The sequence below is a fragment of the Poecilia mexicana genome, unplaced genomic scaffold, assembly GCF_051168715.1.
Source record: "Poecilia mexicana isolate PSO_F unplaced genomic scaffold, ASM5116871v1 scaffold_12, whole genome shotgun sequence".
Classification (NCBI taxonomy): Eukaryota; Metazoa; Chordata; class Actinopteri; order Cyprinodontiformes; family Poeciliidae; genus Poecilia; species Poecilia mexicana.
In genome coordinates this window covers 10,203,542-10,218,868 of record NW_028263381.1, presented here as the reverse complement: position 1 = coordinate 10,218,868, position 15,327 = coordinate 10,203,542, and the positions used below count along the sequence as shown (strand labels likewise).

The window sequence follows — 15,327 nt, the reverse complement described above, 5'->3', positions numbered from 1 at the left end:
GTTGCCTTGCATTTTTATGTAATTATATATTTTTCAGATTTAGATGTGATTCATCTTTTTTAACCACTCTTTTTTACAGGTGGAATTAATGAACTAAAGAGATTAACAATTTTAATAAAAATAACCGATACTTGCACAACTCTTAATATGCTTTATGTATCTGTTCTAATATAACTTTTTGTAAAAGTCAGAAAACTTCTTGATTAATTCTGGCTGAATGGCTGGAATCTAACTATTGTTTCACCTGCTGTTGGTGCGTTTGAGTCAGATGTGATCTCTTTTTAAAAAAAAAAACAAAAAAAAACATTTTGATCTTGAAAACGCATAATGTCGACGATCAAGTGGGAATCGAGGCCAACCTGGTTGGTTTATAGGATTTTCTGCTGCGCTCCTGCATGCCCACACCTCTCAGGACGTCGGAAGACGAAAGGAACCATTGGCGAAGCGGAGCCAGTCTACGCCTACTGTGAAGAGAGATAGAGAAAACAAACAAAAAACATAAGTACCGTGGTCTGAGAAAAAGTTGAACAGAGTGCATCCTCTGGGGCCTGTTCAACATGCTAAAAGTTGTATCTTGTGCGAGTGGCCGTTGGGCAGGTTTTACGGGACATCCCGGCTATCGGCCCCAACTTTCGGCTAAAATCCACCTGGCGAGCGGTGAGTTAACGCGGAGACTTTATCAAATCCGGTTCAAACGAGTTCGTAGCTGTTGCTGCAGTGCAGACAGCTGTCTTCACAGGATATGCCATGTTGTTTTTGTCATGCTAAGGTAATGCAGAGGGCAACACTTGTCAAGCTTTACTCTGTGTTTGTCCGTTTTGTTATTTGAACCACCAGAACTCGACTGGCATCATAAGCAGATAAAAATCCCATCATACGCACTTATCTGCTACATTTATACAACAGGCAAGGAGAGCAAATCTAAAAATAAATAAATAAAAATAACATTATTAGGATAAGAAGATGTGGTTGAGCTGTGGAGATTCACAACGGGAGAACTGTCCAATGTTGATCCACAGCTCAACTGGAAGCATTTGTCTGGTACTGCACAATTCTGGCATTCTGGCACCAACTTAAAAAAAAAAAAGAAAAAAGAAACATCTTCATTTTCAAAACATTTTAAAAACCACATGTTCTTTTCCTTCCTCCTTACTTTGTATTGGCTTATGATTAGGGCTGGGCAATAAATCAAAAACATGTGATGTAGACAACATCACCTGTTTGCCAGTATTTCAAACAAAGAACAAATCAATAATTACCAATATTGACTGACATGAAACCCTTTTTCAGCCATATCCCCCATAGCGTAAAACCACAATAGTATACATTGTAGTTTGTGGTTGCTACTTGACAGAATATATTAAGTTCATAAATTTTTATTTTACAGGTGCATCATGTCAGAAATCAGACTTGAGATTCTCTCACACAGATATACCAGAGATGCCTTCTTGCAGTTTTACTCCAGAGGAATATGAGGTACGAGCCAAAATCTGTAGACACACAGCAGATCAACCTTAGACAATTATGTCTTATTGTATTATGTAAGAACAAAGCTAACTGTCCAAATGACAAAATCTTTTCATGGTAAAACAAAAAAAAATATTTCATTCACACCTCCAGTCTCAAGTGCCACTGATATGCACACACAGTCTTGTACTTTGAAAATCCAAGAACACATAAAATGAAATGAAATACAATGTTCCTTTTGAAGTTGTGTTTTACACCATGTGCCTCTCCAGGGAATGTCAAAAGCAAGAATGATAGAGATCCGCAAACAGAACTGCAACCCCATGACCATGAAAGTTACATACTATAAGAAACCAGTGTTCATCCATCAGGGGCACATGCAGTATCTGTGGGATGTGGATGGGACCAGATATCTGGATCTGTTTGCTGGTGTGGCCACTGTCAGTGTGGGCCACTGCCACCCGTAAGGTCGTTTTGTGTGTCTATGTGAAGCAGGAATTATGTTTTTGTTTGTTCACTTTTTAGTGTATTTATAGCTAATTGTTGATATCTGTGTGTGCAGGAAAGTAACTGCTGCTGCTGAAAAGCAGCTGAAAAAACTTTGGCATACCACTTTCATTTACGTCTACCCTGCTCTCCAAGAGTACTGCGAAAAACTTGCCTCCTATTTGCCCGATCCTCTTAAGGTAGGGTGGTGTATTTTTAGACTAGTCGTGGGTATGTATATTTATGCTGTAGCTGAAATGTATGCTGGTCTGTTTCCTCGGGCAGGTGGTTTTTCTGACAAACAGCGGCTCTGAAGCAAATGACCTTGCAATGTTTATGGCTCGTCTCTACACTGGAAATTTTGACATAATCACTTTCAGGTCCAACATTTCGTACATTTTCTTAGAATAGAAATAGCCAATGGTTAAAAAAAAACTAATATATATATTGCAAACAAGAACAATTGGAGATAAACATGTACAAAGTGCTCATAGTGTTTGTGTGTTTTTCAGAGGATCATATCATGGTGGCAGCCCGATGGCCATGGGTCTTACATCCAATGCAGCATACAAATACCCTGTTGCCAATGGTTTAGGTTGTACAAATGTATGTATAACAGCAGCATGTCTAAATAAAAGCAGTCATGCATTCACGGTTCTGTCCCTCCTGTGGCAGTGCTTTCAGGATCTGTGATGTCATATTTATTATACACCTTTATGTTTTAATAAGACTATATTGTTTTACTGTAAACAACATACCCTCTAATATAAGTTGATAAGATAGCTTTGGCAAGGAATCATTCCAAGTTGCTATTCTTGTAGAGAGCTAAAGTATGGGAACATTAGTGCCTAAGTGAAACATGCTGTTGTGGTGGAGGATTTCATTTAGTCTCCTCCATGAAATGGGAATGATAAATAGGTACATCTCCATACACTGAAAAGTTTATTTATTTCAGTAATTCAATTGAAAAAGTGAAAAATATGCATTTATTTCACACAGTGGTGCTTTCAACACTTTGTTTCAAACACTTTTTGTTATCAGACAGTGAAAACCTACGAAAATAGAAAACGCTATTAAAGGAATCGGGTTAGGTCAATCTGGCTCTAAGTTAAAAACTAACCAGCTGGTTTACAGGGCATAAAAACCAGTTGCGCCACTCTGGCAAGCAGTTACTGGTGACAAGTCTTTTACATTGCGGTAGAGGGATTGTGGCGAACTCTTCTGTGGAGGCATTTTCTGAATCAGACACATTTTCAGGATTTTTGCAAGAATTTGTTTTTCAATTCAAGCCACTCCAAAAACCTTCAGTTTATTTTTGTTAACATTCTGAGGTTGATAGTTTTAGATCCCTATCGTGTTTCATAACAAAAATCAGGTGAGCTGAAGTGATGGCTGTTGTCCTTCAGGATGTTCTGGGGAAAAAAGCAGTGTACATAGTTGCTAAATTATGGCATTTTATCCATGTCTTGAAGAAACAAAACAGCCCTGGAATGTATTTAATGTACTAAGATGTACTCACAGAGAAGTGTATATTTTTTTACATTCGTTTCAGTTTTTATTATTCAAATATGTCAAACATTATTGAATATAATTGCATTTCATATTTAATACTTTCTTGTTATTTTTTGCACAATTGCAGCATTCAGAGTATTGCCCTAATTAACACTCTTTCAGTTTTATAGTTTAAATTATTTTTCTACTGCTTTATTATGTAAGAATTTCTGTTTTTGCCACTTTAACCCAGCTGTGTTGTTTTCTGCCAATTAAACAGACGATGTGTCCGGATGTGTTCAGAGGACCTTGGGGAGGAAGGCACTGCAGGGACTCACCTGTGCAGACGACCAGAGACTGTAGCTGTGCTCAAGGTACACAGACATGGCCACACAAGACTCAGTTCTCATTAACAGGAAAAAGAAATGATATAATGTCATCCAGCCATGTTCTGTTAAAAAAAATTAATGTTTGATGTTTCGGAGGTAGAGTGTTTCCTTAGCCTTTAAATATTTGTACAACTCCCAATGGCACCAGACATTATAATGCTATATTGTTAGCAGTTCTTACTTATTGTTCAAACCAGTCAAAAATATCTTAATTTTAACAAATGAAACTTGTAAAAGTACAAATGCTGAACTCCTAAAAGTGAAATGTGAGGAGACGAGGAAAAAGTGCTGAATCAGCAGAGTAAAGTCCAAAGTCTCCTCCTGTTGATCATTGACTTACTTTTAACCACGGTGAAAAGTTAGTCTCTTTGCAAAGTTCATTCTGACACGAGGCGTCTACTGTTATTTTAAGACACAGTCATAGAAAACAAGTCAGGGGAAAAACTAATTTTAACAATTTTTTTTTTTTTTTAAATATCTGTGCTCTGGGACTAAAGTAAAACAGTTCAAATCAGGTGGGAGAGAGGTTGAACGTGTTTTAGTTGATTCTATCCTGTTACGTGACCGCTCAGCATTTTTCAGAGTTTTCCATGTTTTTTTATTATACAGGTCACTGCGCAGCGAATGAGCAATACATCAAACAACTTAAAGAGACATTAGCTACAAGCGTCCCTCCTAGAATCGCTGCTTTCTTTGCAGAACCTCTTCAGGTGTTGTTTTTACATTTCAAGAAATCATACAATTATGATGTTGGAAATGATGCTCACATCAGTGTGTTATTTTTTTCCCCAGTAGTTTTAATTTTGACTTGAAATCTTTCAAATTAACTAATGGATAAATTGTTGCCACTTCTTTCTTAGATTTTTTTTAAAATATTGTTTATTTCCTTTATTACTCTTCTTCCAGTTTCTTTTTAAAGTCTGTTTGGCTGTGAACACAACAGGTTGACCTCAGTCACATGAAATAAGTCTAGATTTTGCTATAATTTTTATTTTTATTTTCTTGGGATTTGTCACCATCGGTATTTAATGTATAGGTAGATAAACATGTATGTATATTTAAGTATATTTATCAAAAATGAGACATTTCTGATATAATTTTTCTCATATGTTTTTCCACTTATATGTTCCATGTTTTTGCTAATATGTCTGGTTCATTCAGGGAGTCGGAGGAGCTGTTCAGTACCCTAAAAACTACCTCAAGGAGGCTTTCAAACTTGTAAGAGAGAGAGGAGGGATCTGCATTGCTGACGAGGTCTGATATATATTTAGATTTTTTTATTATTATTATTATTATTATTATTTAAAAATCAAAAGCTATTAAGAGTATCAGTAAACTTTTGAGGTTTTTCATCATCTGCCCGGTCACTTCTGTAGAATGGCATTACCAAAAGTTTTATACATTCATTGCCAGTGAATTAAATAAAATTTTTAAAGGGTTTAACATTATTAAATTTCATTCATGAAACTGTAACTATATATGTACATGTTGCGAAAAATAATGTTTCAGATTTACCTTATACCCTGAGTAAATACAAAATGTGGTTTTCAAATGGTGAAGAAAAGGAAAGAGGAAAAAAAAAAGCATGCAAACCAACAAGTTCCTATCTGAAAGGATCATTTCTTTTGAACCTAAAAACTGGTTTAACCTCTATTTGTCATAACTGGCAATGAATGTTTTATGGCACCAAGGAGAAACTTTGGCCCTCCGTGCTTTGAATAATTGTTTTCTATTCAATCACATCCGAAAGCTTTCGAGCATGAAAGACAGTTTAATTTTATTTCTCAGTATTGGAGTGGACTTTGAGAAGGCCACTCCAAAATAATTTAGTTTTTTTTTTTCTTTTTTGTGAGCCATTCAAAGCTGATGTGCTTCAGGTTATTGTCTGACTTCTTAAGTTATGTTCCCTTCAGCATAAGGTCATTAACTGGAGGCTTTCAATTCTCCTGAGACAACGGTAACACATCCAGAAAAACAGAGAGTTTTACCCAGATCCATAGGTGCCGGAACATGGGGGGTCCAGAGGGCCATTGGCCCTCCCACTTTACGGCCCTGCCCTGCCCATTCGTTGGTCCCACCAGAAATTTACACAGACCGCATGCAGCTCTGACAATCTGTGACTGACATCTCTCTGTACTTATATAAAGACAGAGGCACAGATAAAACCTACATCTAAACAAAAAGGCTTTGACTCTGATACGGTCCCTGTCTAAACCAGATCTTCCTAAAATTAAATGACAATCCACTCAATCCACTCTGTAGCACACATAGGATTGATAGGATACTTGTAGCTCACATCTGCAAGTAAGACTGCGGGCTAAACAGTTAAATCTAGTTGAAACATTGCTTCACCTCCTCTGGACGTCCGACACACCACCTGAACATGAAGATCTCCTCCAATCACACTTTGCTTTCATGGCTTTATTATTTAGCATAATTTAAAATAAATAAATAAATAGGTCCGCTGATTTAGTGGACCATCTGCATTACGCACACATGGCCTGTATTTGTGTGGTTTAGGTTTGTGCTGGTTTTTCGCAACACGCACATGATGCGCGTTGGAGATGTGGTTGTGCTCTTGTGGGTCAGGTGCGGTGATAGTGTTGTGCTGCCCTCCGATAATATCATGCAGGCGCCCCTGGGTGAGCAATTACTTAAGTGTATATCTGAGCTATGTTTTGATCACATTTGTCTATGAATATTTGCACCACACGCCTGAAAAGTTCCTGCTTTAGTAAGGAACTGGACGCATTTGTAGACACAGCACATATTTATTGTTTTGGACCGAGCTTGATGCATTGATCTTTAACCATTAAGCATATGATATAATGATGACAAAACAATGCCATGCAACACGCTGTTTTAATACCATCAATCTCTGTATTCAGCTGTTCATGAGGTCGCCTGCAGGCATTTGTCCAACTTTTCCAGACACCAGTTTTAAAATGGAATAAACTCTATTCCGCCCTCTAATGCTCTGTGCAAAGCATGACAACCGAACTGACAACTTTTAACCATTTTTTCGGATTATTTTCCACCAAATCTTTATGACCGCACATTTAATAGCCAGCAATCAGTAAATCAGTAGCCAGACCACAGCGTATGGTAGACACGACAACTTTGTCCTTCAGGTGAGGGGAGATCACTTCAGGACAAATTGCAACAAACCCAGAGTGGATTGACAGGTGCCATCATGACAACTGAGCAAGAGCGCGCGCCTGATATCCAAAATGACGAAACACCTCATGGCCCCCCCCCCTCTAAAATGAATCCAGTGCCGCTGACCCACATTGAACTACGTGTGACATGAGATTGACTGATTTTCAGTTTTCTGTAGGTTTATGAACAATTCTGACAAAGAATACAATTAATGGTTCTATTACTTGTTGCAAATCCTCTAGATCATAATATAAACATAGAACCCAATCTGACAGTCTTACAGTCACCATGCTTATGTGTGATTTGTTTATGGTATGATGTTCTTTTTGCTAAAATGCTATCAAATGTTTCAGAGCTTATCAAGATGGGGTTTTTTTCCCCTTTCTTTTTTTTTTAAAAAAAAAATCCAAGGAACCCTTCCAGTGATAGTGTTTTTATTCAGTCTTTTTCTCAGTTTGGAAACATGAACACCAACCTTGAATGAGAAAAGGAGTATGAACTGCTGTAGATGTATTTTTGGGGTTCTTTTGACTCCTGGATGAGTCGTCAGTGCGCCCTTGGAGTAATTTTGATAGCCTAAGCAGTCACGGAGAGGTTCACAGCTGTTCCACGTTTTCTCAGTTTGTAAATGGATGCCTCAGTAGGTGTTTTGTTGGAGTCCCAAAGCCTTAGCAGTGGAATTGTCAACCCTTCCCAAACTGATAGATGTTAACTTTTCGGATGTGATCTTGAGTTTCTTTTAAATCGGGATAATGTGCTGGCTGTACTTATAAGTTCCGGCGTGGTTTGTGAATTAAGCTCAACAGTTTTAGAAAGAAATTAAGTTAATTGCAATTCATTATTGAACAAGGGCAGAGCAGATCAGTTTGAAAAGATGTTTTCCTTCATAGATAAAATCATCATTTGCAAACGTTTGTGCTTACTCTGGTTATCTTCGTCTGAAAATCAAAGGCATAAATATGTGCTACAGCTGGAAAACTGACGTCTTATCAGTCGGTAAGTCACGCATTAGAGCTAAGCTCAGTTTGATATATGCCGTGCTTTTATTTCAGAATCAACTACTGTGTTTGATTATTTGATAAAGTCCATTTCGCATTTCAGTTAGAAAAATCACTAGAACAAAAGCTACCGAAAATGACTGTTTGGGTGGAGTCTTCCTTCTGCTTGTCTAAGGAAAAACATTAAAATGGAAATGGCATATATCTGCATACGTGGGTAGATTACTCCTTGACAACACTGTTATGTTATACGTGGGAGGAAAGACTGCAAAAGCAATCAGCACATCGCAAGGTGCAGATGAATCCCCATATTGTCTCTTACTGCACCTGTTAGGTTCAAACTGGATTTGGACGAACTGGAAGCCACTTCTGGGGTTTCCAAGGACATGATGTCATCCCTGACATGGTTACAATGGCAAAGGGCATCGGTAATGGATTCCCTATGGGAGCTGTTGTTACAACACCAGGTAAGAATATACATTTATCATTTATCAACATCAAGGGATCATATTAAATAATCTTTTTCTTTTTTTTTTAACATCATGAGGATTCACAGGTTCTGTTTGTCGCCTGAGACAGTAAATCGTGCACATCTATTTAGTTTAAACACTCGTAGATTTATTTCTGTATACACACAGTCAAAATAACTGCAGCAGTTTTGATTCTCTTTAGCAGTTCAATTTGACATGAAGAGCAGAAATCATGCCTTATTTCTGGCAGCAAAATACACTTTACACTTCCAGTTTGTTACTTGCAACTTTGGTAAGTCTATTATCTGCAGATGGAAGACAAATTGTTGTGAATGATGAAGATTATGCTGTCACAGAACTTGAGTTATAAAGAGAAGAACATAGAGCCATTAAAGATGTTCGATATCATCCTTATTAATGGAGCATTATTAGCAACCTGCCAGACTTATTGACTTCAATGATCTCTCACCAAAAAAAAAAAAAAAAAAAATTAAATTAAATCAGGGCTGGAGAAGCAAGCTGTTTTGACCCTCACCTCAGTGGTTCATTGATTTCACTCTCCACCTTTTCATCTATGCAGCCTTGTTTGCTGATTGCCATCAGGATTTACTTCACACTTCCAAACAAGCAGGTCTTATTTCTGGAAGAAGCACCTCACATGTTGCTTCTTGTTGTTGTGATAACCAGTTTCCATGGCACTTGGTTAATAATCAAACTTCTGCTTACTTAAAGACCTTCCAGCTGTTTCAAGATGTTTGATTTTTTCCAAGAAACAAATGGAACAGGAACAAAAGCCAACATGAAAAAAGTGTTGTTTTTTTTAAATACTTTTCACATAGTGTGCTGAATGCTTGACATCAAGTAGAACCTGAAGTGGCTAAAGGTGTGAGCTTGTTAATTTATGTTTTATTTCCCTCCAGAAATCGCTGCTTCTTTTGCCAAGGGGGTGCATTTTAACACCTTTGGTGGAAATCCTGTGGCCTGTGCCATTGCCTCAGCGGTGCTTGATGTGAGTAATTTCCTGTCAACGAGATTGACTTGGAAAGACAGTATCCTCAAATTCTCTGGAGCACGCAGCTCTCTCTGATTCCCGGTTGCTTTTTTTTTTTTTTTTTTTTAAACAGACAATCATAGAGGACGGCACACAGAAGAACAGTCTTGATGTGGGCACCTATCTAATGACAGAGTTGGCAAAACTTCGAGACAAGTATGAAATCATTGGCGACGTCCGTGGAAAAGGGCTGCAGATCGGTGTGGAAATGGTCAAAGACAAGGTACTGAGTGTGTGACAGAAGAGACTCTCACCTCATCTCCCCTGCTTGTATAACGTGCATTTTTTGCACAATGCGTCCTGGGGGCAGGGTTCAGCTGTGTCCCAGCTGGCTGCAACGTTTGCCGTCTGCATTTGTGAACCGACCAAACCAATCTGCAGCGAATGTTCTCTAACAGTAGCTCTTCTCATTAGGAAACATTTTGGTTATAACAGTTTGTTGCTATTTTCATTTTTAAACCTGTTGCTGCAGACAAGACAACTAAAACTCTGAAAACTTCCAGAGAGTTGATTCTGTGATGGCTGTAATTTGGCGGTACGTTTACGTTCATGTCTATTAGCAGGACACATTTCAACTTCCTGGCTGATGTCTTGAGATGTTGCTTTAGATTTTCCACATTATATTTTGCCCTCCATCCTTCCCATCACCCTAATCTGCAACTATCTTCACAGATTTTCTGTCATGTTCAAGTCAGGACTCTGACCTCTAAAAACATGCATATTACTTTCAGTTAGAGAATCATGTTGGTAAAAATTGAAATAAAGCTTTAAACCTAAATTTCCAGGGGTAGGAATCATTTTGGGCTGGTCTGTGGCTGTCTGAGGACTACTACTTCTATTCAAAGCTTTCTTCTTGTCCATTTGCAGACCAGCAGAGATCCACTGCCTCCTGAGGACTTCGCCGAGATCTTTGAGGATGTTAAAGATATGGGAGTCCTCATAGGCAAAGGAGGAGTTTACGGACAGGTAACGTGAATCCTGCTCACATAAAAATTGAGTAAATTACATGGAGTACATGCTAAAGATCAAGGCTTACCATCCCTTAATTTATTGATTTAGTCACACTGATATAAATGATTAATTTCATATTAGCTTTTCAGACTTACTTTACAGCAGGCCGATTTTTATATGCCTTGATATCAGACATGTCCAGAAATGTTTGAAATATTAAGTTTTATTGAGTTTTAAAATAATATATATATAAAATTATATATATATATATATATATATATATATATATATATATATATATATATATATATATATATATATGTTCCAATGTATTTCAATGCATTTATAATCAATAATAATAAAAAACCAAATGTCAAAAGAAAAGAGATTAGTGAAACAAGAAAAGTCTGATAAATCAAAAATTGCCATTTAAAAAGAAGACAAACCCTTTTTTTATTGTTTATATGTCATCTGTTTCTTTCCTCTTCCCTTAATGCTCTCCCAAAGATGTAAGTGAGGTTAGTCATGATGTATAACATGAGGAGGCTATGCTATTTTATAGAAAAAAAAGTTGTTTGGAGAAATCAAATGGAGGATGGTGGAGTAGTTATGAATAGGTGTTTCATTATTGATCGGGAACTTGTTAAACTGAAGCACGGAGGGAAAAGCTCAGGGGGAACCTGGGACAACAACGCAAAAAAGCAGTAAATTCAAGCAAAGGATGAGGAAAAAACCTGCATGAGGAAGAGTGAGTATTGGAAAGCTTCACAGATCAGTTAAATTACAGAATACATGGGAGCTGTGACAGGGGAGGGGACAGGAGATGCTGAAAGAAGCTAATTAATAAACAGAATGAATACACAGAGCACTGGGAAAACGAGCGTAATAATAACCAAAAAAGATTAAACACTTCCTTGCCTAAAAAGAGAAGTAACCACCTGAATTTAACTGAGCAAATAGGCACCAGCTTCCTATTGGACAGTTACTGCTTGAACGACTTGTCTTCCAGCTGGCAACAAGTTTTTTGACCCCTGCTGATGAAACGAGCAGTTTCTCATTTCTTAAACTACCACATGGAAAGACACGTCCTGTGGTTGTGGAAAAGACTCTAATCTGTTTAAGAAACAGACATTTAAAATGTGAAAATTTAAAGCAACATTGGAAAGGAAGAAATATTGTGACATTGCAGATGCTTATCAAAACAATGCCAAAGAAAATGTATGCTGTATCAAAACCAAAGACGTTCCAATGTAATATTAGCATATGAGCTTTTTTTTTTTTTTTTTTTTGGCCGGGCAGTCTAAACGGGCACCCCTAGTTGTTATACAAATGCAAAAAAACTTAATTACCAACACATATTATCTTTTCACAGTTTAACAGGCCTTAATCTATTTGGTATGTATTTAGAGGACAAAATGTAAGTGACTCTATACACAAACAAGGAACATTTCACAACCCCGAATGAGACTGAATCCAGGAACCAACAAAACGTTGACAAATAAACTCTTAAACATGATGTAAAAGCTACATGTTCAATGAGAGACAGATCCCCAAACTAAATCCAGAACTGAGGTCTGCAGAAGAAAACTTAAGTAAAACTCAAAACAGAATTTCAATCAATACGCAGAAATTCAAAAGAAAGACAAAGCTCAAATTGATCCCAAAAACACAAAACCAAAGTGAAATAAGATGGACAAACTGAGAAGGAGAAACATTGCATTCACCATGTTTTATTTTCTCAGAACCAGAAGAACTGCCTTTGAATCACTACTTCAGTCAGAGCACTGCATCGCTTCCCATTCATTATCTGCCTGTAATTGTCTGTATTCTTGCACAGGTACGAATACTTGTTGTATTTACTTAAGTATTTGTTGTTGTTCTGTTGAAGATCTTCCGCATCAAACCCCCCATGTGCATCACGAAGGAAGATGCGGATTTCTTCCTGGCGGTTTTTAACAAATCCGTCCACAACTACATGGAGAAAAGATGAAAGCTCAATAGAAGGTCAGATGACTCAGAGGCGAGCCTGGAACCACAGAGATATACTACAAAAGTGGATAACGTTTTCATCTTTAATAATGGTTAAAATATTACTCTCTGGTACCTTTAATTTTTTAAAACGGGAACATTTTAAAAGCTACTGTTTAATTGCAAGCTCTTAACACACTAATTGTTCTGTACTAAATATATAAATATATTTTTCACTGTCTATCACCTACATTCTGCTTCCTTACTAAATGTCAAAAAAATTAATTTATAATAAAGAGAATCTGGCTTTAAATCAGATTAGTTTACAATTTTTTTTGTCTTAACATTTTTCATATGTGATCAATTCATCTTCTGTACATAACACAATGTATCTTTGCATTATTAATAAATGAGATTTTATTCAAATAACCTAAGATTGATGCAAAAAATTGTATTTTGGTTGTGTCAAGAATACAATTCAAAAATTGTGGGAGCGGACGGTTTTTAATTAGATTGTCAAAATGGAATCTGATGAAACCTGATTCTTGTGGGAAAACTTGTTTTAGTGTCTGATTACTTATACCGGACATCTTTTGGAGCATTTAAAGTATTACTTAAAAGATATGCAGTTTGTGCATCAAGTCAATAAGGTACATTGGAGAAGGACAAATTTAACAGTGACCTCATAACACTGTGAACAAAGGGGGTGTTATTGTAAAATTCTTTCACAAAATGGCGGCTGTGAAAATGATTCAAGGCCAGAATAATCCTTGTCACTCGTTTTTATTTTATTTTTTTATTTCAAGTTTTGTTTCATAATAACCATTTGAAAAGTAATACCTGTTCTGTGATGTGTATATTATAGAAAACCCTACAAAAATCTATTTTAATTTCAGGCCTTAAGGTAAGAAAAAAGGGAAAAGATACCATTGAACATGGATAATAAAAAACCCCACCTGTGAATAATGTACAATTGATTCATATGTATTCAGCTTCCAACTAAATAGCATCATACTTATGTTTTGAAGTGTTTATCAGTCCTGAATGTCTGTCTTTTTAAAAATAACAATGCAAACGGAATAATGAAGTTTTTCCTCAGAAGAGATAAATTCATCTTTATCTCTTCTGAGATAAAGGAGATAAATTCATATCTCTTCTGAGATATGAATCTTAATCTATCTCATTACCTTAAGATAGATTAAGGTAATGAAAGAAGTGTCACACGACACATTAACAAAGGACGATAGTAATATTTCTTATCATACATCAGGTCCAATCGGAACTGGATTGAAAAATGTGTGAAAGTTGTTTGATTATATTTGTATGTATACATCATACATACAACAATAGTCATACATTTACCCATGTGATGCACTTGTGTACAAACTGATTGGTGAGACAAGTGATGGTGACAGTCTGAAGCTACTGATGAGTGTCACACAGTTGAAGGAGAACAGCTGAATTTGCTGACGTCAAATTAAAAACTTGCAAGTTTTTAATTTGACTTAGATTTTGTAATTGTGCACTGCGTAATGTCTATTTTGTAAAATCCCAATTAAAGTTGATTTTTTTTGTATACTTCATTATTTGTTTATGAATTGAACTTACAACCTGACAATTTCAGTGGGGAAGAGAATTTGCAAATATGTGAAAATATTACTACAGTACATTAAATGTCTTTGTTATGAGACAGCAGATGGTGTGTGCATATTCCTGTTGTTGGACAATGTAAAGTCAATGGAGGTAAATCCTTCATCTGTTTTCCATCAGATTAAAAGCCAATCAGATCATTTCAAATGCCACCAAAACAGAGCGACAAACACACCTTAATATTATACTCCAGGTGCGTGCCGTTCTGCAATGCCTTCCTGGAAGAACGTTTTCGTTTTTGTTTTGTTTCTTCGTGGCAAACAGACAAGATCAAATTCACCTACAAAACAGTCACTTATCATATTATTTCAATGGAACATCACACAGAGGCAGCGTTTCGAACACAAGACCTTCCACAGATGTGCCTGTGCAGCTTCACACCAGGCAAAAAACAGGGCAAAGGGAGACGAATTACTGTGTTTAAGTGCATCTTAGAAGGCCTCTTTAATGGCTGATAAATCTCTAGGAGAAATACAGAAGTTGAATTATTAATGACAGAGCTCCAGTTTCATATCTCAATAAATTTAATAACAGATAGTCTGCACTTCATACAACTCAAATTAGCTTTATTAATGTTGCACTTTTCGAACGCAAGGAACCCAAATTGCTTGACGGGCAGAGTAGTGGTGGCTCAACATTCGGTGCATTAAAAATGGATTTTCATAAAATTGTGAAAAGTAAGTGATTTAATCACAGATTTACACCAAAGTTGTAGCTTGTTTCACTCATTAAACAAACATATACTCTAACTGAGCAAAAAGTTAGGACACCCTGCTCCCTGCAAGTCTTACCCATCGTGAGTGAGATACAGCTGCAATTTCTTCCTTACCTCAAATTGCATTTTTTAAAAAGATGCTTAAAAGGTTTTTGTTCTTATTTTTTATTTATTTGAGTATATTACTAGATCTATTTAGAATGAATGTTTATCTGACAAAACCAGGTGTTTAAATACGCCAGAATAGCACAAACAGGGTGTTCTTCCACATGACCTCACGTGTAAAAGACAAACACAAATTGCAGACAGTAATGAAATCTCCACCTGGCCATATGCTCCCTTCTCTTTTGGTTTAACTTGCAAGATTTATAGAGTTTCTATAGAGCTCTTGTACAGGGTGAAGTAAACTTTTAAAAAGTCATTTACTTCAAACCTAAAATGCACCAACAGAGAATAAATTACATACAGAGAATAAACCATGTTTAAGGCTTAAACAGTGGATCTTTGAAGATCTGAAGTTTCCCTGATAGTT

General features: G+C 36.6%; 1 protein-coding gene across 2 annotated transcripts; it reads left to right on the top strand.

Annotated features, from left to right (window-relative positions):
• The first annotated feature begins 43 nt into the window (after positions 1-43).
• agxt2 (alanine--glyoxylate aminotransferase 2) lies at positions 44-14,125 on the top strand. Of its 2 annotated transcripts, none has more exons than XM_088010896.1 (14): positions 44-657; positions 1,430-1,476; positions 1,740-1,930; positions 2,030-2,153; positions 2,239-2,333; positions 2,466-2,559; positions 3,725-3,818; positions 4,443-4,543; positions 4,995-5,087; positions 8,325-8,457; positions 9,381-9,469; positions 9,585-9,734; positions 10,379-10,477; positions 12,351-14,125. In XM_088010896.1, exons 1-14 carry the CDS (start codon positions 558-560, stop codon positions 12,450-12,452), a joined length of 1,512 nt encoding a protein of 503 aa, XP_087867022.1. In that variant the 5' UTR covers positions 44-557; the 3' UTR covers positions 12,453-14,125. The 2 variants fall into 2 exon arrangements, with proteins under 2 accessions (XP_087867022.1, XP_014844063.2); XM_014988577.2 differs by having other exon boundaries at positions 1,388-1,476.
• The last annotated feature ends 1,202 nt before the right edge of the window (positions 14,126-15,327 follow it).

Excerpts from the sequence above, each read along its gene's own strand:
- agxt2 (XM_014988577.2), top strand. The coding sequence starts at position 558 with ATGCTAAAAGTTGTATCTTGTGCGAGTGGCCGTTGGGCAGGTTTTACG. Across the intron at positions 658-1,387 it reads TAAAATCCACCTGGCGAGCG|GTGCATCATGTCAGAAATCA; the intron begins GTGAGTTAACGC and ends TTTATTTTACAG. Across the intron at positions 2,334-2,465 it reads TTTGACATAATCACTTTCAG|AGGATCATATCATGGTGGCA; the intron begins GTCCAACATTTC and ends TGTGTTTTTCAG.